The sequence below is a fragment of the Apiospora kogelbergensis genome (genome assembly GCF_038363985.1).
Source record: "Apiospora kogelbergensis strain CBS 113332 chromosome Unknown utg000006l_segment0_segment0, whole genome shotgun sequence".
NCBI lineage: Eukaryota > Fungi > Ascomycota > Sordariomycetes > Amphisphaeriales > Apiosporaceae > Apiospora > Apiospora kogelbergensis.
This window is the reverse complement of record NW_027117423.1, coordinates 3,130,070-3,146,921: the sequence shown is the minus strand read 5'-3', so window position 1 is coordinate 3,146,921 and position 16,852 is coordinate 3,130,070. Positions and strand designations below refer to the sequence as shown.

The 16,852-nt window shown below is 53.3% G+C and overlaps 4 protein-coding genes across 4 annotated transcripts; 1 reads left to right on the top strand and 3 right to left on the bottom strand.

The window, feature by feature from the left end:
- Positions 1 to 3,938: 3,938 nt before the first annotated feature.
- PG998_009843 (eukaryotic integral membrane protein-domain-containing protein) lies at positions 3,939 to 5,832 on the bottom strand (the record flags this gene model as incomplete). Its single annotated transcript, XM_066876659.1, has 3 exons — positions 3,939 to 4,647; positions 4,723 to 4,991; positions 5,767 to 5,832. The coding sequence occupies 3 exons, from the start codon at positions 5,830 to 5,832 to the stop codon at positions 3,939 to 3,941; spliced, it is 1,044 nt and encodes a 347-aa protein (XP_066728815.1).
- A 2,794-nt stretch (positions 5,833 to 8,626) lies between these two features.
- PG998_009842 (uncharacterized protein) lies at positions 8,627 to 10,909 on the top strand (the record flags this gene model as incomplete). Its single annotated transcript, XM_066876658.1, has 6 exons — positions 8,627 to 8,667; positions 8,736 to 8,758; positions 8,831 to 8,991; positions 9,155 to 10,348; positions 10,401 to 10,832; positions 10,886 to 10,909. The coding sequence occupies 6 exons, from the start codon at positions 8,627 to 8,629 to the stop codon at positions 10,907 to 10,909; spliced, it is 1,875 nt and encodes a 624-aa protein (XP_066728814.1).
- A 659-nt stretch (positions 10,910 to 11,568) lies between these two features.
- PG998_009841 (uncharacterized protein) lies at positions 11,569 to 13,235 on the bottom strand (the record flags this gene model as incomplete). Its single annotated transcript, XM_066876657.1, has 2 exons — positions 11,569 to 13,054; positions 13,129 to 13,235. The coding sequence occupies 2 exons, from the start codon at positions 13,233 to 13,235 to the stop codon at positions 11,569 to 11,571; spliced, it is 1,593 nt and encodes a 530-aa protein (XP_066728813.1).
- A 791-nt stretch (positions 13,236 to 14,026) lies between these two features.
- Positions 14,027 to 15,982, bottom strand: PG998_009840 (uncharacterized protein; the record flags this gene model as incomplete). Its single annotated transcript, XM_066876656.1, has 7 exons — positions 14,027 to 14,124; positions 14,202 to 14,436; positions 14,507 to 14,630; positions 14,689 to 15,094; positions 15,245 to 15,509; positions 15,567 to 15,748; positions 15,892 to 15,982. The coding sequence occupies 7 exons, from the start codon at positions 15,980 to 15,982 to the stop codon at positions 14,027 to 14,029; spliced, it is 1,401 nt and encodes a 466-aa protein (XP_066728812.1).
- Between the last annotated feature and the right edge of the window lie 870 nt (positions 15,983 to 16,852).

Here is a 16,852-nt window from a genome sequence, read left to right as displayed (position 1 = left end):
GTGCTGCTGCTAGACCCAAGCTCTGGGGCGAGATAAGGTACGCTCTAAGAAAGTTTTCCCGATTATTTAAATACACCACGCGTCTAATGTTGTTGTGTGTCGCATGTAGATGTGTGCATCATCGTGTTTCTACTGTCTTTGCTGCGAACAAAAAGAAGACTAAAAATGACGGGAATTAGCTTCGAAACGTTTTACTCTTTCATGGCCAGAAACATGCGATGATTTGACAGGAGACGATATTTCCCACGGCGGAAGAGAAGGGCGGAAAAAGACGCTGCAAAAGCCGTGACGTGGTACTGCCGGTCTGTGTGAGGTGAGACTCGGGAAAAGAATGGCTGCTCCTGCCGCTGCCGCTGCTGCTTCTCCAGCATTCATCACCCTATTGGGGGTACTACGAAATAACAGCCGCTAGGCTTGTTTCTGATTCCACCCACGTGTCGAGTGGGAATCGTTTCTGCCCAACTTGAGATTGATTTTCACTTTCGCCGCGTACGTAGGCTAACTCCTAATACCCACGGCGTGATGATGATGTCTTATACCTTTGTCTTGGGGGATTTCAGGGAACCGCTCTGTCTTGTCGCCAGCGCTTTGTCCGTTCCCGAAACGAACTGTGCAGGCATTATATACTACACTCCCGCGCCGCTGCAGCAAACACGGACAGTTGCGGAATCTGAAGAGTTGCATCCCATGGTATCTGCATAGACCTGGTATGCAAATCAGAAATCGAGAAATACATAGGCGAATGCCATTAGACTACGAAACCACACCCCATAAATCCCCCACGACATGGAAGAATTGCATGTGCGAATCTGTAATTTGTCCTTTGCAGTTCGACTGGACGGCTCGTTTGTCGAGATTAGGCCGTTGTTAATCTATTACCAAGTTCAATCATATGTAAGTGGCTGGTGGTGCCCGGCTCTTGTAACGAGCGGCATTCTATATCTGCGGGCGATATGCCAGGGTATCGATGTGATGATGTGGTATGTGATTGCCCGGAACGGTGAGGGGTGCAATCATATACGTACATACATACAGACACGGGGCGCATAGCATGGCATGGAAGGGGGGATGAGGGGGAGTGCGTTATAACCTATCACCATAGAGAGGAGATACAACGGAAGAAACTCCGTTCGGCAAGGCGGGAGAGGGAGAGGGACCGTTCGTTCTCTAGGCATAAAAGCTCCGGCAGCATCAGAGAAGAAAATAGATAATAGCATATCAGCTACTATTCCACTGTAGCAATTTGTTCAACGAAAATGAATGGGACAATAGGAATGGAAGCGGTGCCATTTACAAACGTAGTGGTAGAGTCAGTCGGTTCGCTGGACCGGACTTTAGGCGGTGGCATGGCTAGCAGCTAGGGCGTGGACGTGGGCTAGATGGGAAGACGATTCTGGGGCTTAACTCTCGGCCCCAAGCCAGCCCCTACCTAGCCTAATCAGAACATCTAGATCGAGCCTCCCCCCTTGTAGGATCCCTAGGAGGTATACCTGCTTATATATTATGTAGGATTTGGATATGGCATCTACCTGCATACATGTGCTGTGCTGCATATGCAGACCAGAGCTGCCAGACATCTCCTCATTCGCCAAGCTGAGGTGATTCGATACGTACGTTTGTTTCCCCCTGTCGTTCACGCCTGTGTAGGTGTGTGTGTGTGCGCGAGAGCGAGTGCAAGGTCGTAATAAAGGGTGTGTGTATGTGTTGTTGTCGCTTGTGTATGTACGAAGCGAGAGTTTTCCCCCATCGGCGGCGGCAGCTCCACTCACACACCCAACTGCCTGCCTGTGGGCAATATTACATATATCATCATGTATATATATGTACGCATATGGTGATACATACCCGCATACACATGCCTCGCCCATCATTCCCAGCCTATCCATGACATGACAAGGACAACGCGCGCGAGATGCAGCAGCCAGATTGCCTTGCCCTTCTTTTTTCTTTGCCTGGCTGCATGACTTGGCGTCAGGGTGGGTTGACCGGCTCCGTCACCCATGCGTTCGAACCCCACCCCACCATCCCCCCATCCCCCCCTGCCCCCTTGCAACCGCCTTTCATCATCATCATCGCCCGTCAGTTTCGCCCGCACCCAGACAGCCGAGAGATGGAAGAGGCTTGCTGGGCTGGGGCTTGGGGGGGGGGTGGCCAGCCAACAGCGGCGCCGCCCTTTCTTCTCACTCATCCTCACCCGACAAGCCGAGGAGCAAGCCACAAGCACAGAAAGAGACGAGATAAGAGAGCCACTTCCCCATCCCACCGCTGTTTGTCGCATCCGTCGACTTTGCTTTGCCTGCCACCTGCTTGCCCCCTAACTACAAACTAATTGTCGGTAGAAGGTGACCACCGCGTACGCTATGCTATGCACGCCGACGCCGCCCACACACACACCAGATGAGACTCGCTCTAGGGCAGAACTGTGCGTCAGATGTTGAGCTGGTTCTAGTTCCCTGCAGTCCCTTTTATTAGTCCCACGAATCAGTCCTCTTACCGGTGGGCTTGGCATTCATGATCACTGGAAGGAAGGTGAACAAGGTACGGTACGGCGGTACTGGTCCATGTTTCTCGTAAGCCTCTTTTTTAGCATTGGATGGATACAAATCTGTCTACTGTATGGAGAACCCTGGGAACCCAGACCCCAGGCTGCCCTTTGTTTTCTGCTGCGCCATTTCTGATCCATCCATCTTAAGGGGTACCTGTTACAGGGACAAGGGCGTACATAGGTTGGTTAATTAGGTCGCCACTTTCCCCGGCCAGGAGCCGAACTGTCCATTCGGGCAACGGTAACTAACTAAATATGCAAATACGTGATGCGATAGACATCTAATTCCCACCCCCTCCCCCGTCCTCCAGGGTGGCTGATTAGTGGTAGTTTGCTCTCGCTCGCTTATTATTTACAACGGGTCAGAGGGAAAGCCACGAAAAGATATGATGTAGGAGGAGGGGAGGGGTGTGCAGTTGAAACACGGCGGCCATCTTATTTTAGGCAGGCCTGCAGAACAATTCTGCGGGATCGGGACGCATGAAGCGACAAGGAAGGCGCCGCTGGGAACGATGGGAGTGATGTAGATCGGATCATCGAACCTCCATCAAGGAGCATCTAAAACACGACCCAGTTCGTTTGTCCCCGATAATAATGGAGGGAGAAAAAAAGGCTTGATCCATCTCAGAACCACCGACGAGCCGAGCTTTTTCTTTCCTTTTCCTTTCACGAGCGAGACTTCATGGGGTCTGAAAGGCCAAGAAAGCCAAGGTAGTCAGGCAGGCAGTCAGTCAGAAGTAAACGCCTGCGCGCATCAGTGTGCCTGTGTGTTGCTTGTGTATCGTCTTGTCTTCCGTAGCACTCGCTCGAAGAGATGTCTGCACGCACATACATACATATGCACCCGTTCGCCGCCGTACACAGCCGATCCATCTGTGGTGGAACAGGTAGATTATGATGCTGAGACAATCTGTGCCTGTCTAGAGTTTCCCAGAGCAGGTGCCACTTGGCTTGTCAAGGTCGCAGCCGTCCTTCTCCACGCCAGCCACCACAGTCGAGGTCATATCGGGTGCCCGTATATTATTAGCTCATGCCTGCCGTGCCCAAAAAGCGCTTGCGGCGCCACGACGCGGCACGTTGCCGAGCGTGCAAGTCGGATCTCAGCCCGGCGAAACATCAGTATACCTTGCGCCACATCAGTGTTTGAAAGACGTTGCGAGTTTGACATGATATAATACACGATTGAAGACGTATCATCGCCGGGCAACCCTTGAAAGGAATGCTCCCGGAAACTCGAGAGGGTCACGACGAAAGGGTCGCATCAAAACACATCGACTAGGCACAGCACCTGCCGATTCCAACTTCGTCTAAGTCCTACTCCATGCCAAATGCTTGACTAGAATACAATAGAATAATCTAACCCCGGTAGGCACCAATTCAATGCAGTAAGCTCCTATGACCCTTCCTTCTCGTGGTCATGATCGGGGACGTAGTTAGTCTCTCCCAACATGGCCGTGGGCTGAGATGTCATAGCCGTCTGGGTGCTAGACTGCGGTTGTGTGCTTATAGTCGGGCCACTGGTTTGGTTGGGTGGTTGAGACGAGCCCCGTGTAGACGTCGCCGCATGTAGCCTTTGATCCAAAGCCTTGAGTGCGAGCGCCCGCCTCCTTTCTGCTTCGGCTCTTACACCTCCTGGAGCACCTCGCGGAATAAACCCACCACCCTGACCAGTCGAAGCGTCTCCTGGCGTGAATGGCGTGCATACCCTCATTGCCACCAGGGCGTTGAAGATCTGTTCCGACAATGCAGCGACAAATGGTTTCACGGGTCCTGGGAAGAACTCGGCAAACGCAAACGTCTCGCTGGCATCTCCACGCATCGACGTCGGTTGGGAGGAGTCGAGGTCGGGGAATACGGTCTTGTAGAAGCGAAGGTAGGTCCAGCTCGTCAGGAAAGCGAACAGAGCCAGAAACAAGGATGCGCTCGTAAGAAGCGGCGTCAGGGAAAGCACCGTTACGGCGCCAATATATATCAAAGGAAACTTGGGCACTCGCATCGACAAGATACCGCGGAACAGAGTGACAGTATGCGCAGGAACGAGCTGGCTGAAGGCGACGAGGAAGGATATTTGCAAAGGAATGGTCCCGGCGACCGTGGTGAGACTGCCCAGCGAGTAATATTAGTATTTGTCGACAGCCAGCGATGCTCATATATAAGACAAGGGGGTTGTCACTTACGTCCACCTCTCGTTGCGTGTAAGAGTAAATAGCATCACCAGCACCAGGAAACAGAGAAAGTTGGGTATTAAAGACACCACCAATAAGAACTTTGCGAACTCTCGAGATGACCAAGCGCGCTCGAGATAGCGCCCACCATGGAACAGCGTGAATCCGGCAATGGACAGCGTGAATATATTACTCTCCACCAAAGTAGTTGTAACAAATGTCCATGGGTAGAACAGTGACAACTGGGGCACCAGAGTGAGCCACTCCACGACGATTTCCGACTGCGCAGACCATTGTCGATATCGCACTGCTGCGCTCAGTACCGACTGGAGGAGTAGCGCAACCAGCAAAGTCCGGGTGACCGGGGGATGTTCAGTCGCGGAGGCATGACTGTATGGTGATGACAACGGCGTCCTGCGTCAGGCTAGGTCGGAGATACCCATGCACAACCGTCGCAATGGGCTTGATACAGGTTCCTGCCGTCAATCGAGACTGAGAGGGTGTCCAGCTTGCTAGCGTCGTCAATGTGGATGAAGAAAATGCGACGAACGTCGAATACAATATGTCTTTCACGTATGCATTCACCCCCAAAAAGACACGTTCAGGCAGTGTCGCATCACGACCAGAGTCAAGGCAGGGCATTCGCGCTGAAGGTGGCCCAAGCGTTTCCGAATCTGCGATACGTTCCTTTTTCGACTTTCCCAGCTCGCCGGTGACAGAAACGCTCACCTTACAGAAATAGGCTTGGCATCGAAATGTGGAGACCTACGGGACTTGACGAGCGACCCGCAGCCAGGGGCGCAGATTCAAAATCGGTAGTGCAACCAACCGCCTCCGAGTCAAGTCCTGAATTCTCTCCCTACGACGTTGTCTACCTCACAAAGCGAAACAGCCAGTTGAGAACATGATTCCGTATCTCCAAGCAGGAAATGCTTTATCTCAAACGTGCGCACTGCACCAATACAGAGATTGGGAGGGCGGGACGGCATTGGATCTGGGTCAAGCGAAATGTTCATCATGTTTTGTTTAATCCGTGGGTACCTACATACACCCTACCTTGACCTGCCTGCCCGGGTCAATAGCCCCCTTGACCCCCTTCGCAGTTTTGGTAAGGTGTCCCATCTTTGGCCAACTCTAATAATAAAGATGGAATCAGTCACCAACTGTCACTCTTGAGGAAGGCCGCACGCCAACAACAAGGCAGCCGGCGAACCTACTGATGTGATGGAGGGCTCTACTACTGTTCACGTTGGTATTGTACCTAATACCCAGACCTCAGCTGTCCGGTTCCCGTCAAATATTTGCAGAATCCTCTATCCCCCGCTGCATTTCAACGCACCTGCAGGCTCGGCAACATTCGACTGCTACCCGGAAGAACCTAGTCTAGCTAGCATCTTACCCGGCCGCCTGCCAACACACCTGGCCAGAAACCTGGCTTCCAACCCTTCATGGCCGGAGCCCATTACCGCGAAGTAACGCCTTTGAACGCCGAATAATGACCGCCTTGGGCATCATCATCTTGACACCCTCCAACAGTTGCATGCCCAAACAGATGCTTGTCGAATTCTAGATGATCTAGTAGTTCCCCGACGTAGCGAAGCCTTCATTGCGGGCGCAGAATCGCTACTGGCAACTAGTCAGTCAACTCGGCCACTCATCATGGTGGCATCTCAAATTGCATCATGCGCGTGAGCTGCTAGCTGTGCGTGGGAGAAAGCATGGAAGGCTAGCCCCTTTGGGATAGTAGTCGGGACACAACGATCATCTGTGACCAAGCGATTGTGTCTGCCGATCATCCACTTGGAATGTTTCTGTTTTTACTCCGTACTCTGCTTCTGCTTCAGGGAGGGGAACTCCCCACGGCCCACGGCATGGCAGAGACGTCTAAAAAGTCCCAGCCGAGATGCAGTAACACTCCAGAATCTGAGATGCCGACTTTGTTAGCAGGCCGGACAGGACAGCTGCATCAAATGGAGGGATTCCGTTCATTTCATCAACTGTCGGTCGAGCGAGCGGCGATGGATGAACCCAGTGCCAATCCAACACCCAGCCCAACATGTCGAATGCTCCTTTGACTAGGCTTGTCTGGTCTTGGCGGCCCATCCTAGCCACCCCTGGCTCTTTTCGGGGGTGCCAAGGTTACGTCGACAAGGAGATTGAATCAAGCATACATACTGTGACTAGGCTGACGGGCCATTCGAGATTTGATGTTCCAGCATACCTCCCTCGTAGTCCCTTCCCATCCTTCCTTTGGGTACCCCAAGCAGCAGCATCAGGGTAAACCCCACGGTTCGGTCAGCATGCCCGCCCGTCTTACCAAAAGACAAACATGCTAGGGCAGGGCATAAGGGGCATCTCTGGCTTATCATTTGACGCTCCGATATGTATGTCCAGCGGTAAAGTACATGTATCTACATGCAACATGCACTCGTTATCGCGTTCAAAGGGATGCGCGCACCGAGGAGGTGAGAACCATAAAATGCTGAAACAAACAAGGCCTATCTGATGTGCTGGCCGCTTTCTCTCACCTCCACACATGGGAAAACGCCTGCATCTGCAAGAGCCAAGACCCGGGCTTTTCCCACTCAATGTATTGGTCAAGCGACCATGATAACTTAGTTACGCGCAACCCAAGATGGCGTACCAATACCTTATATTCAGGAGAAGAATAAATGGACAGAACGGCGCCTCGAGGATCAATAGCACTTCCATGATGCTCCAATGCCACGGAGCCTCTCGAGTCTGGACGCATTGATCACGAGCAGCCGATTGACGAAAGGTCGCAACGAAGGTACATGGCATGGCATGGCTGACAGGCAGGGAAAGGTTGCATTCATGATGAATGTACATGCACCTGGGACGATACATGCATGGATGGCTATTTGTGCACCCGACATGAAGTACATGGAAACCGTGCTCTACCATACCGGCCCAGCCGTTCACTACAGAACACACTAGGCAGAGAGACCCTTGGAGATGTGTCGTGTCGGAATGGAGCAACGGTCCAGCTTTTTCCCAGAGATCCAATGCTTTTCATCTGTTCCCATGGATGATCAATATTGCATGCACAGCATTTATTGTACATGCTTCTAGTTGCTTTTACTACGGTACATTTGATCTCGAATCGGATTTACTCGATTCTGTAGTCCGACTCCTTTGTCTCCCGTGCTGGGGATTTAGCATCCGGTAGACAGACGCCAGTCAGAATTCTTCAGTCGGGCGCCACCAGGACGGTTTGGGACGAAGCTTCTTTTGCTGGCAGCGCGCGAGCAGCGAGAAAAGAGAAGTCGAAGAAGAAGTACCCGGCACACACACAGCCAGACAGGCGCCAGCAGAGAGACAACAGGCCCCAAGTTGGACTTGACTTGCCTTGACTCTACGTACCGTTTTGAAGGTCCAGTCCTCCAAAGCAACTAAACCCATTCAGGCCCACTTTAGCACCATCTAGGTTCGGCTTGGCTTCCATGGGAGAAGCCCGCTTTCCACCTTTGAGAGACTGCGCTTCTTGCCATTCTTCAATTTGATTTCCACAGCAAGAAAATCCCACGATACATACCGACGACGAGAAAAAAGACATCCTGGACTGCGTCTCTCCTTTCCCTCTGTCATACTGCCAGGCCGTTGCCGGATCCAGCATCTCAGCACTTTGAGATAACCGACAGCGTCTCTTACCTCCCGCGGCCCTCTACCAGGTTCCCCAGCAACCTTAGCTTTCTCTCTCCCGCTTTATTCTCGGGCTCTCTCACACACACACGCACTCGCGCTCTCTCACTCACTCCCTTTGCAACCCATACGACATCACCGGGATTTCGATTTCGCCTCGCCTCGCCCAGCATTCACCAGGCCGGCGAGACTGTTCCAGCGGCACACCTCTTCCCAGCAAAGCCAAGCGTAAACAGCCAGCTTGCTCGCAATCATGAAGGAAATCTTAAATTCAGAGAGGCTCAATTATCTAATGCATGTCTCTCAATCTCCGTGGCAGGTGCTGTTTCCTCGAGATGATTACTGACCTCGGAAAACTACAGATGGCGATATCTTATAGAAGGAAGTATGTAATGTGCAGAGTGCTTCACGTTTGATGGCATGCATCGTTGCGCGATACTAACCGTGGCGTGTCTAGATTACCGAGAAACGGCACTCAAATTCCAAAAAGAGTGGCACGTTCCAGAACCGCATCGGCAGCTGGACTTCGCGCGCTACGTCAAAAGCCATGCACTCGTTAATGTCGTAAACAAAGGCCTCCTATATAGCTCAGTTGAGCGAAAATGGACACAATCAAAGGTACGTTCAATCATTCCCACAGAGTGCACTTTTTGGTTGCGATGCATTGGTGGTGCGCCGGTGCGGTGCGAGACGGCCTATTGGAGACGGGGTGGCATCTCGAAAAACCAAAATGTTGCGCGGATCTAGCCCAGGGGCAAGGCCACTGACATCTGTTGTGCAGGTGCCTCAAAACGCAGCGGCTGAGGCCGAGGCAGTCGAGCTAGGGTGTGTTTGGTCCATTGGATCAAGACGGCCCCCTCACCAGTATGCAGACGAGGAGGACGCGGATGCAGACCACGAAGACGATATTCCTGAGCAGCCAGAAGAGCCTTCGCCAGCTTCGGGCGACATCGAAAACACTCGGAAACGCTCAGGTGACAGGCCACACCAGCCGCAGCTCAATGGTGGTTCCCCAGCCAAGCGCCCTCGCCTGAGCAATGGGTACGAAAATGGTGTCAATGCAGCCACGGACCCCATGGAACTTGACAATGGTACTGACAACCACGCCTACCCGTCACCCCTGGAAGGCGAGCAAGCGCCGACGCCGACGCCGCGAACCGACGGCACGGATCAGGGCACGCAGGTCGAAAAGGTCCAGGAATTGACCACGGAAACCACCTTCATTCCCTTGGGCTCTGGCGAGTCGATTTCCTCACCGCGGGCTACCTTCAAAGTCAGCAGTGCAAACGCACCCGTTCTGCTGCATTGCCAGTGGAACCCACAAGATCCATCCATCTTGGCGGCTGCTGGAACCGATGCGCTAGCGCGAGTTTGGACCGTCTCGCGTGCAACCACCACTTTGGCTGAACAGGACCCTGCAGCTAACGGTCACGTGACCAACGGGGATGTTTCGCCGCCCTTCCACAGCCTCATCGAGGACGATATGACGCCCTCTTCGGTGGTGACGGCCATGGCATGGAATGGAGATGGCACCGTCATCGCCATAGCCACCGACTCGGCAGAAAAGGGTCGCATCAGCCTGTGGAGCGCCGACGGCACACACATACAGCACTTCGAGGTCCCCGAATGCCCAATAATAAAACTCAGGTGGAATCCGAACAACGCGGCTATCCTTGCTGTTGTCCCCGAGAAAGGCGGGACTCTGATAACTGTGTACGGCGCCATGACATCGAACACCATCTCCTACTCGCTTCCGAACCACGATTTGCAGTCCGAGCCGGTGGACGTGGCATGGACAAGCGAAACTGAGTTCCTGCTTTGCGGAGGCGGTCTGATGGCTTCCTTGAAGTGCACCGAGGACAAGATCACCGAGACTAAGAGATGCGATACGCGCGAGGGCGACAACCTGCTCCAGGTGCAATTCGATTGGAGATCTTCTTTGGCAGCCACGTGTGGGGAGAAAGGCTTTGTTGATGTAAGTACTGACACTACCTGTCGCAAGGTTCACGCTTACTGACTGTCATTAGATCTGGGATGTTTCGGGCAAGCGACGTGAAATCAAAGCTCATGACGGTATGATATCAGCATTGACCTGGCAACCTTTGGCAGGCAGTCCCCCGGAAGACGAAAGACTCCTTGCCTCGGGTGGAGTCGACGGAGCTATATTCGTCTGGAACGCCCTCTCCGGAGATGGGAAGCCTAAATGCCAGATGACCATGGACTCGCCTATCGTCGCTCTGGCGTTCACTCCCGACGGTGCTTTCATCGCCGGTGCCACTAACGAAAGGATTCTCATATGGAAAGTGGGAGACCACAGTATTCCACGGGCGAGCTGGAGCAGGTCGCCACACCCAGGCTGGCTAAGCCCACGAATAAACGCAGACTCCGAAGATGAGGATGAACATTGTTTATGCTGGGATGCCACGGGTCAAAAGCTTGCCTACGGCGTAAATCATAGAGTGAGTTTCCTGGATGGTCGCCAAAGTTCGCACATATGCTAACACAATCCCAGCTTGCCGTTATCAACTTCCGATGACTGATCTAGGTCTCTTTTCCTTTGTTGTACTTGTCCGGACGTCCAACATCCGAGCATAATGCGGAGGGTTACTGGTCGAATTTGACCCCTTCACGGATAAGGAGTCAACATACCTGAAGGTGTATCAAACCACTAGTGGTATCGAGTATACATACCACTATTGGTCTACAAACATATCCCTGATACGGGATAGTGTTTGATTGTAAACTATCTAGCGAGCGCGCTTTACTGCCCTAGATAAGGCATATATTGTGGTTGTCCCCTTAGGGACCAACACAGAATTATTCTGTCTAATCGGCCGACAGAACCGTTAGCACATCAGTCTCATGCTCTATTAGCCAGGGCTATATTCGGGAGCTCGCGGCTGCGACCTGCCACCTGCGCTGAGCTCGGCACTTGCGTTACGCTCCATCGTTTGGGCATTTGGTTGGCGAGGAAATGGTCAACGACTGCTGGGAACTATCCTGGGCTCGTTGGGTAACCCTCTGTTTGGAGCTGGTTGGGTTTGTACTATCAAAAAGCGTGTTTGAACATTGAGTACGTATTGGGCACATAGCAAATATTATTGATGATATTTTACTGCATAATCGCTATATTCCAAATATACCTATAAATACCATGGCCTTCTTTATACATTCTAAAGTTTATTTTGGATTCCCTCATCCATTTCTTGCCTTATACCGCAGACGTCTATACTTAAATGTGAACCGCGTGTATTTATTGGCTAAACTTATGCCCCAGGCCACCTCAGCATGGTGATGGAATGTTTCGAGAAAGTGTACTTGCCCTTTCCATCCCATTTTTCCCTCCGTCAACTTGACCTTCTCCTCCCCAGCGACGTTCGTGACCTTGACGTTGTCACCAGTGATCTTCGAAACCGACACATCTTGGCCGACCCCCTTGAGATCAACCACAAAATCGTCTTTCTCACTAATGTTCACGACGACCATATTGACCATGCCCTCCTCGTCGATTGTGGCACTGACGTCGAGCCAGGGAGCGCCTTGCTCCAGAGTCCCCTGCAGCCACTCCGGATTGGTCGGGCCCTCGTAGGCGCCGGCGGCGACGTGGCAGGCGACGGTCCAGCCGCGCATGTAGCGGCTGAAGAGCAGCAGCGGCCACCAGGTCGTTTGCTTGGTAATGCCCTCAGGCGAGGTCATGAGCGGGCTGATGACGTTGACCGTCTGGGCGAGGTTGGCCATGCCGATGTAGCGCGACTGACGCACGAAGACGTTGAGCCAGACGGCCACGGCCACGGCGTCGGACAACGTGTAGGCCTCCTCGGCCCCCTTCTCGCCGGGGGCCCGCACGGGGTCCCAGACGTTCCACTCATCGAAGCAGATCTTGGTCGGCGGCTTGGTGACGGGGACCTTGTTCCGGACCCGCGCCAGGTCGATGAGCGAGCCCGTCATCTCGATGGCCCGCTCCGCGCACAGCGGCGCCGTCGCGTTCTTGACGTGGTCCCCGCCGTCGGCCGTGTAGATGTGGATCGAGTGCATGTCGACAACGCCGACGCACTGGTCCAGCACGTAGTGGTCCCACGACGACGCGCCCGTGCCGTCCTCGCCGCACAGGATGAGCACCAGGTCCGGGTCCAGCAGCCGCAGGGCCTTGGCCCACTGCGCCGCCTTTTTCGCGTAGTCCTCCTTGGTCATCTGCTCGACCTGCCAGGGCCCCCAGATCTCGTTGCCCAGGGCCCAGTACTTGACCTTGTAGGGCTCCGGGTGGCCGTTCTCACGCCGCTTGTTGGCCCAGTACGTGTCGCGCGTGCCGTTGCAGTACTCGACCCAGGCCAGGGCCTCGTCGAGCGTGCCGGTGCCCATGTTGAGGCACAGGTAGGGCTCCACGCGCGTGCCGTCCTTGCGGCCGGCCGACAGCACGTCCAGCCACGCCATGAACTCGTCCGTCCCGAACTGGTTGCTCTCGACCCCGAGCCAGGCCAGCTCGGGCCGCTTCGGCCGCTGGTCCCGCGGGCCCACGCCCTCGGCCCAGTGGTACGTTGCCACGAAGTTGCCGCCCGGGTACCGCACCACGGGGAGCTCGAGCTCCTGCAGCGCCGAGATGACGTCCTTGCGGAACCCTTGCTCGTCCGAGAGCGGGTTGCCCGGGTCGTACATGCCGCCGTATATGCAGCGGCCCATGTGTCTATGTTTTACCCATTATTAATTTCTGGACATTGGGAAATGGGAGTGAGAGAAAAGGGGGAGTTTATGCCATACTCGGTAAATCCGCCATAGGTCATAGGGTCAATCTTGGAGAGCTTCTTGCGGGCGTCGACCTCTATGAGCGGGGTCTCCCCGGCGCCAAGCTTCGTGAAGGTTGTCATTGTGTCTTTAATTATCGAGTTCTCATATACTGGTCGTATAAGTGAGCAGGCAGCACGATGAAAAGAGTAAAGGGGGAAAAGCAAGTAGGCAAATCAAATAAGTTTCACTATATATATGTAGCATATCACAATAAACTCCGTTTCGACATCGTCTCTCGTGTCCTTTCCCGGTCGTAACCTTCCTCGGTACGGGTAGGCGGTCAATTTCGGGTCTTTGGCCGGGGAAGTGCCTGTTTGGAGAAAGTGTTGCCCCAGCGCTGGCCGGCCGGGATTGGTGCGCCTAACAGAAAGATCCTCTATGCTTGGCACGATGGGCTACGCAAAGTGGGCTCCTGGGGAAACGACCGATCAGTTGACACACTGTTGGAGGTCCACGATCCCCCGTGTCAGGAACCACCCCCGCGACACTATCGTCCGTTGTCCGGTTCTACGTGTGGAGTTTTTGCTCTGTAGAGACGAGGCACAGTGGCGTTGCCCAATAATGGGCTTGACATGCATGCGACTTGTCGGTATAGGTCTGTCTAATGCAAGTATATGTCACATGAGACCGCAAGTTGGAGGACTTGTTGATGATCGAGTATTCTCTACCTAACAATCTAATAAAGAAAACGTACGGGCACGTGACTGGGGTGGGTGGGGCGGGCTGTGGTGGCGCGGGTGGCTGTGCACTCCATTATCGAACAGTGGCGTACTTCGCTATATATATTCATTCCTATCCGGCATTTCGCATGAGAGTGAGTGTGAGAGTGCGGTAGCAATATACGTATTACTTCGTATAAAGAAGAGGATGTCTAGTTCTTATAATTCTTGAACTTTGTGAGCACACGTTCAAAACCGTCCATTCCCATCTTCAGGACCTCCATCCGGGGTCCGTAGGAAACTCGGACAACTATCACGGTCAGTATACATTTCTTTCTTTCTTCTTCTCCGCAAGACTACATATCAACACACGCAGGAACAACTTACAGTGGTGGCAAGGACTGTCAAACAGATCTCGTCGTCGAGACGGGTTGAGGTCGAAGAAGATACCGGGGACAACAATGACCTTTTCCTCAAGACAAGCCTGGAAGAAGTTCAAACCATCGGATATAGGGCCAGGAAGGCCCGAGAGATCTAACCAAAGATAGAACGTCGAGTCGGGCACGTACTTGATGACGAAGCCCATATCGCGAAGTCGCTTGAGTACGTAGTCTCGCTTGTTCTATTTTATTTCCCACAAAATTCAGAGAGGGCCTCGAACAAAAGGGGTACAGTTTCAGGGGTAATCTTACTCGGAAATGGTGCTGCAGCGCCACCATCTCAGTTCGGACCAGGTCTGGCTCAAGCATAGGGACGGCCGCCTCTTGGAAAGGGGCGTTGGCACCACCGTCAAGGTAGGAACCACACGATCCGATACTTTTGTGGACTGATTAGCATTACAGGGTTCGCACACGGCATACATATGGTGACTTACGCCTTGATGAACTCCTTGGGTCCCAGAATCCACGCGATTCTCCAGCCCGGGAGTCGGAACCGCTTGGTAAGTCCGTCGATGATCAGAACATCGTCTTCGTCGACGTCCTCTACATTCTCGGCGGCGGAGATGGTAGAACCATCACAGTTACTGGTGTAATTGTAGCCGGCGTAGAACTCATCACTAATAAATGTCGCCCTGCCTCGGCAAATATCTTGAATCTCCGCCAGTTCAGGATTGGCAACCACACGGCCCGTAGGGTTTCGTGGGTTGGAGGTCAGAATAACTGAGGTGCCGCGAGCGATCTCCGCGGCGACGATGTCGGGATGGATATGATAGCCGTCACTCTCGTCGAGCGGCGTGGGAATAGCTGCGAAATTTTTGAACGTGCTCAAGAGTTCATTATCTTGATTGTTTCTAGGCGTTAGCAACGCTGTTATAGAGCATGAAAGGTGTACCTCGATCGTAGGCACTTCTAATATGAAGTTGGTGAGCCCCTGGCCCAGCACCCCGAGAGACTGAGTAGGGGGATGAGGGAACGGCGGAAGTCGCTTACAAGCAGTGTAATCAGGGATGAAAAAGGCGACATAGGCGTTGTTCAGGACGGCGGCGATGCGGATGAGCCCAGCGCGACCACCGGGCACGATAGCGACGTTCTCCCAAGTGTACTTGGAGTCTTTGCCTTGGCGGTGGTGCTCATTATACAGGTTGGCGACAGCCTCTCGTAGAGGCTTAATTCCGGCGGTCGGGCCATACTCTCGGGCGGCGGAAGAGACATCGATGGTCGAAGGGCGGGGGAAGCAGTTGGGAATGTCATCTTCCTAGAGTTGGATTATCAGACATGAATCATCCATGTATTTGTGCTGTATGTAACTTACAACCTCGGGGGCGCCCTGGCCCAGGTTGGCCCATTCGTGAGGCGCTTCGAGGAAACCGTACTCGCTAGCTCGCTCAGTACACCATACCACACCCGTCGAGGCACGGCTGGGGTCGAGGCCGGCGTGGGGCAGGTGTCCCTCGTGGGCGGCACGGAACTGGCGATGGATTTTGGAACTGGTCTCTATGCGTCGCGTGTTCATTCGTCAGTCTCGATCTGCATGGCCGCCGTGCATATGCCAAGAAATGCACAATGAAAAGGCTCGACTGTTCGCGCCAAGATGGTACTGCAGTATAGAAAGTAGGGTATAGGGGGTTGGGACATACCGCCGTTGCCAGTCTCGCCAACACTGAACCGACGGGACGGACGGGGCACACCCGTGTTCCGGTTCATCGAGAACTTGCGACCGCTGAACATTTTGACGGCTGTGGTTGCGACAAATGCTCCTTTGCAGAAATTGTAGTAAAGGTCCTTTTACTCAAGGCTGGGCTTGGCTGTGGTGACTATAGTCAGTACTATACACTTTTGGAGCTAGAGCGATATAGCTCGATCTGAGTCAATCCTGGCCAACGGCAACAACAGATCGCAGGAGATTCAAAAGTACTGAAGAAAGAAGAAGAAGAAGAAAAAGACACGAAATTGCCCAGCTTCAATTCAATTCTCCTGCTTGTCAGTCTTCCCCTAGGTTCGCCCCCCATAAAGAATACTGGGAGCGCCCTTTTTTCCCACGCAAGTGGGGTTGGTTCTAGTTCATGACCTGTCGGAACCCCCCATGAGCTATCACCTATCTGGGGTCAACCTACCTCACTCGTGCCTTTGTGGAACTGAATTGGTGCACGTTTCGATCACCGACTTTTCGTGCTGGGCCAATGATGCCGCAGTTCCGTGGATTATTATCCAATCCCTACTACTACGGGGGACAGAGAGGGCGGGAGGCGTCCTGGCCAGCTGGAGGCAGCACTAGAGGCATGATAGATACAAGCAGAAAGCAAGGAACTAGCAAAGCTTGACGTGTCACGAATAATGCGACACGAAGTGAACGACATGTAACAATAGATCCAATCTATACCAGACTGCAGACGTACAAGGTGGTTACCGCATTACATCACCGATTATCCGCGTGGCATAACCGATAGGCAAGAGGAATAATGCGAGGGAAATACTGGAATAAACAGGATCGGATGGTCAGTGGTGATTATTCAATCTGGAACCAACTGGCATCCTATCATACCCTATGGCATAACCGAGTAAATCTGGCCACGGCAGTTGGTTCAGTAGGCGATCGAT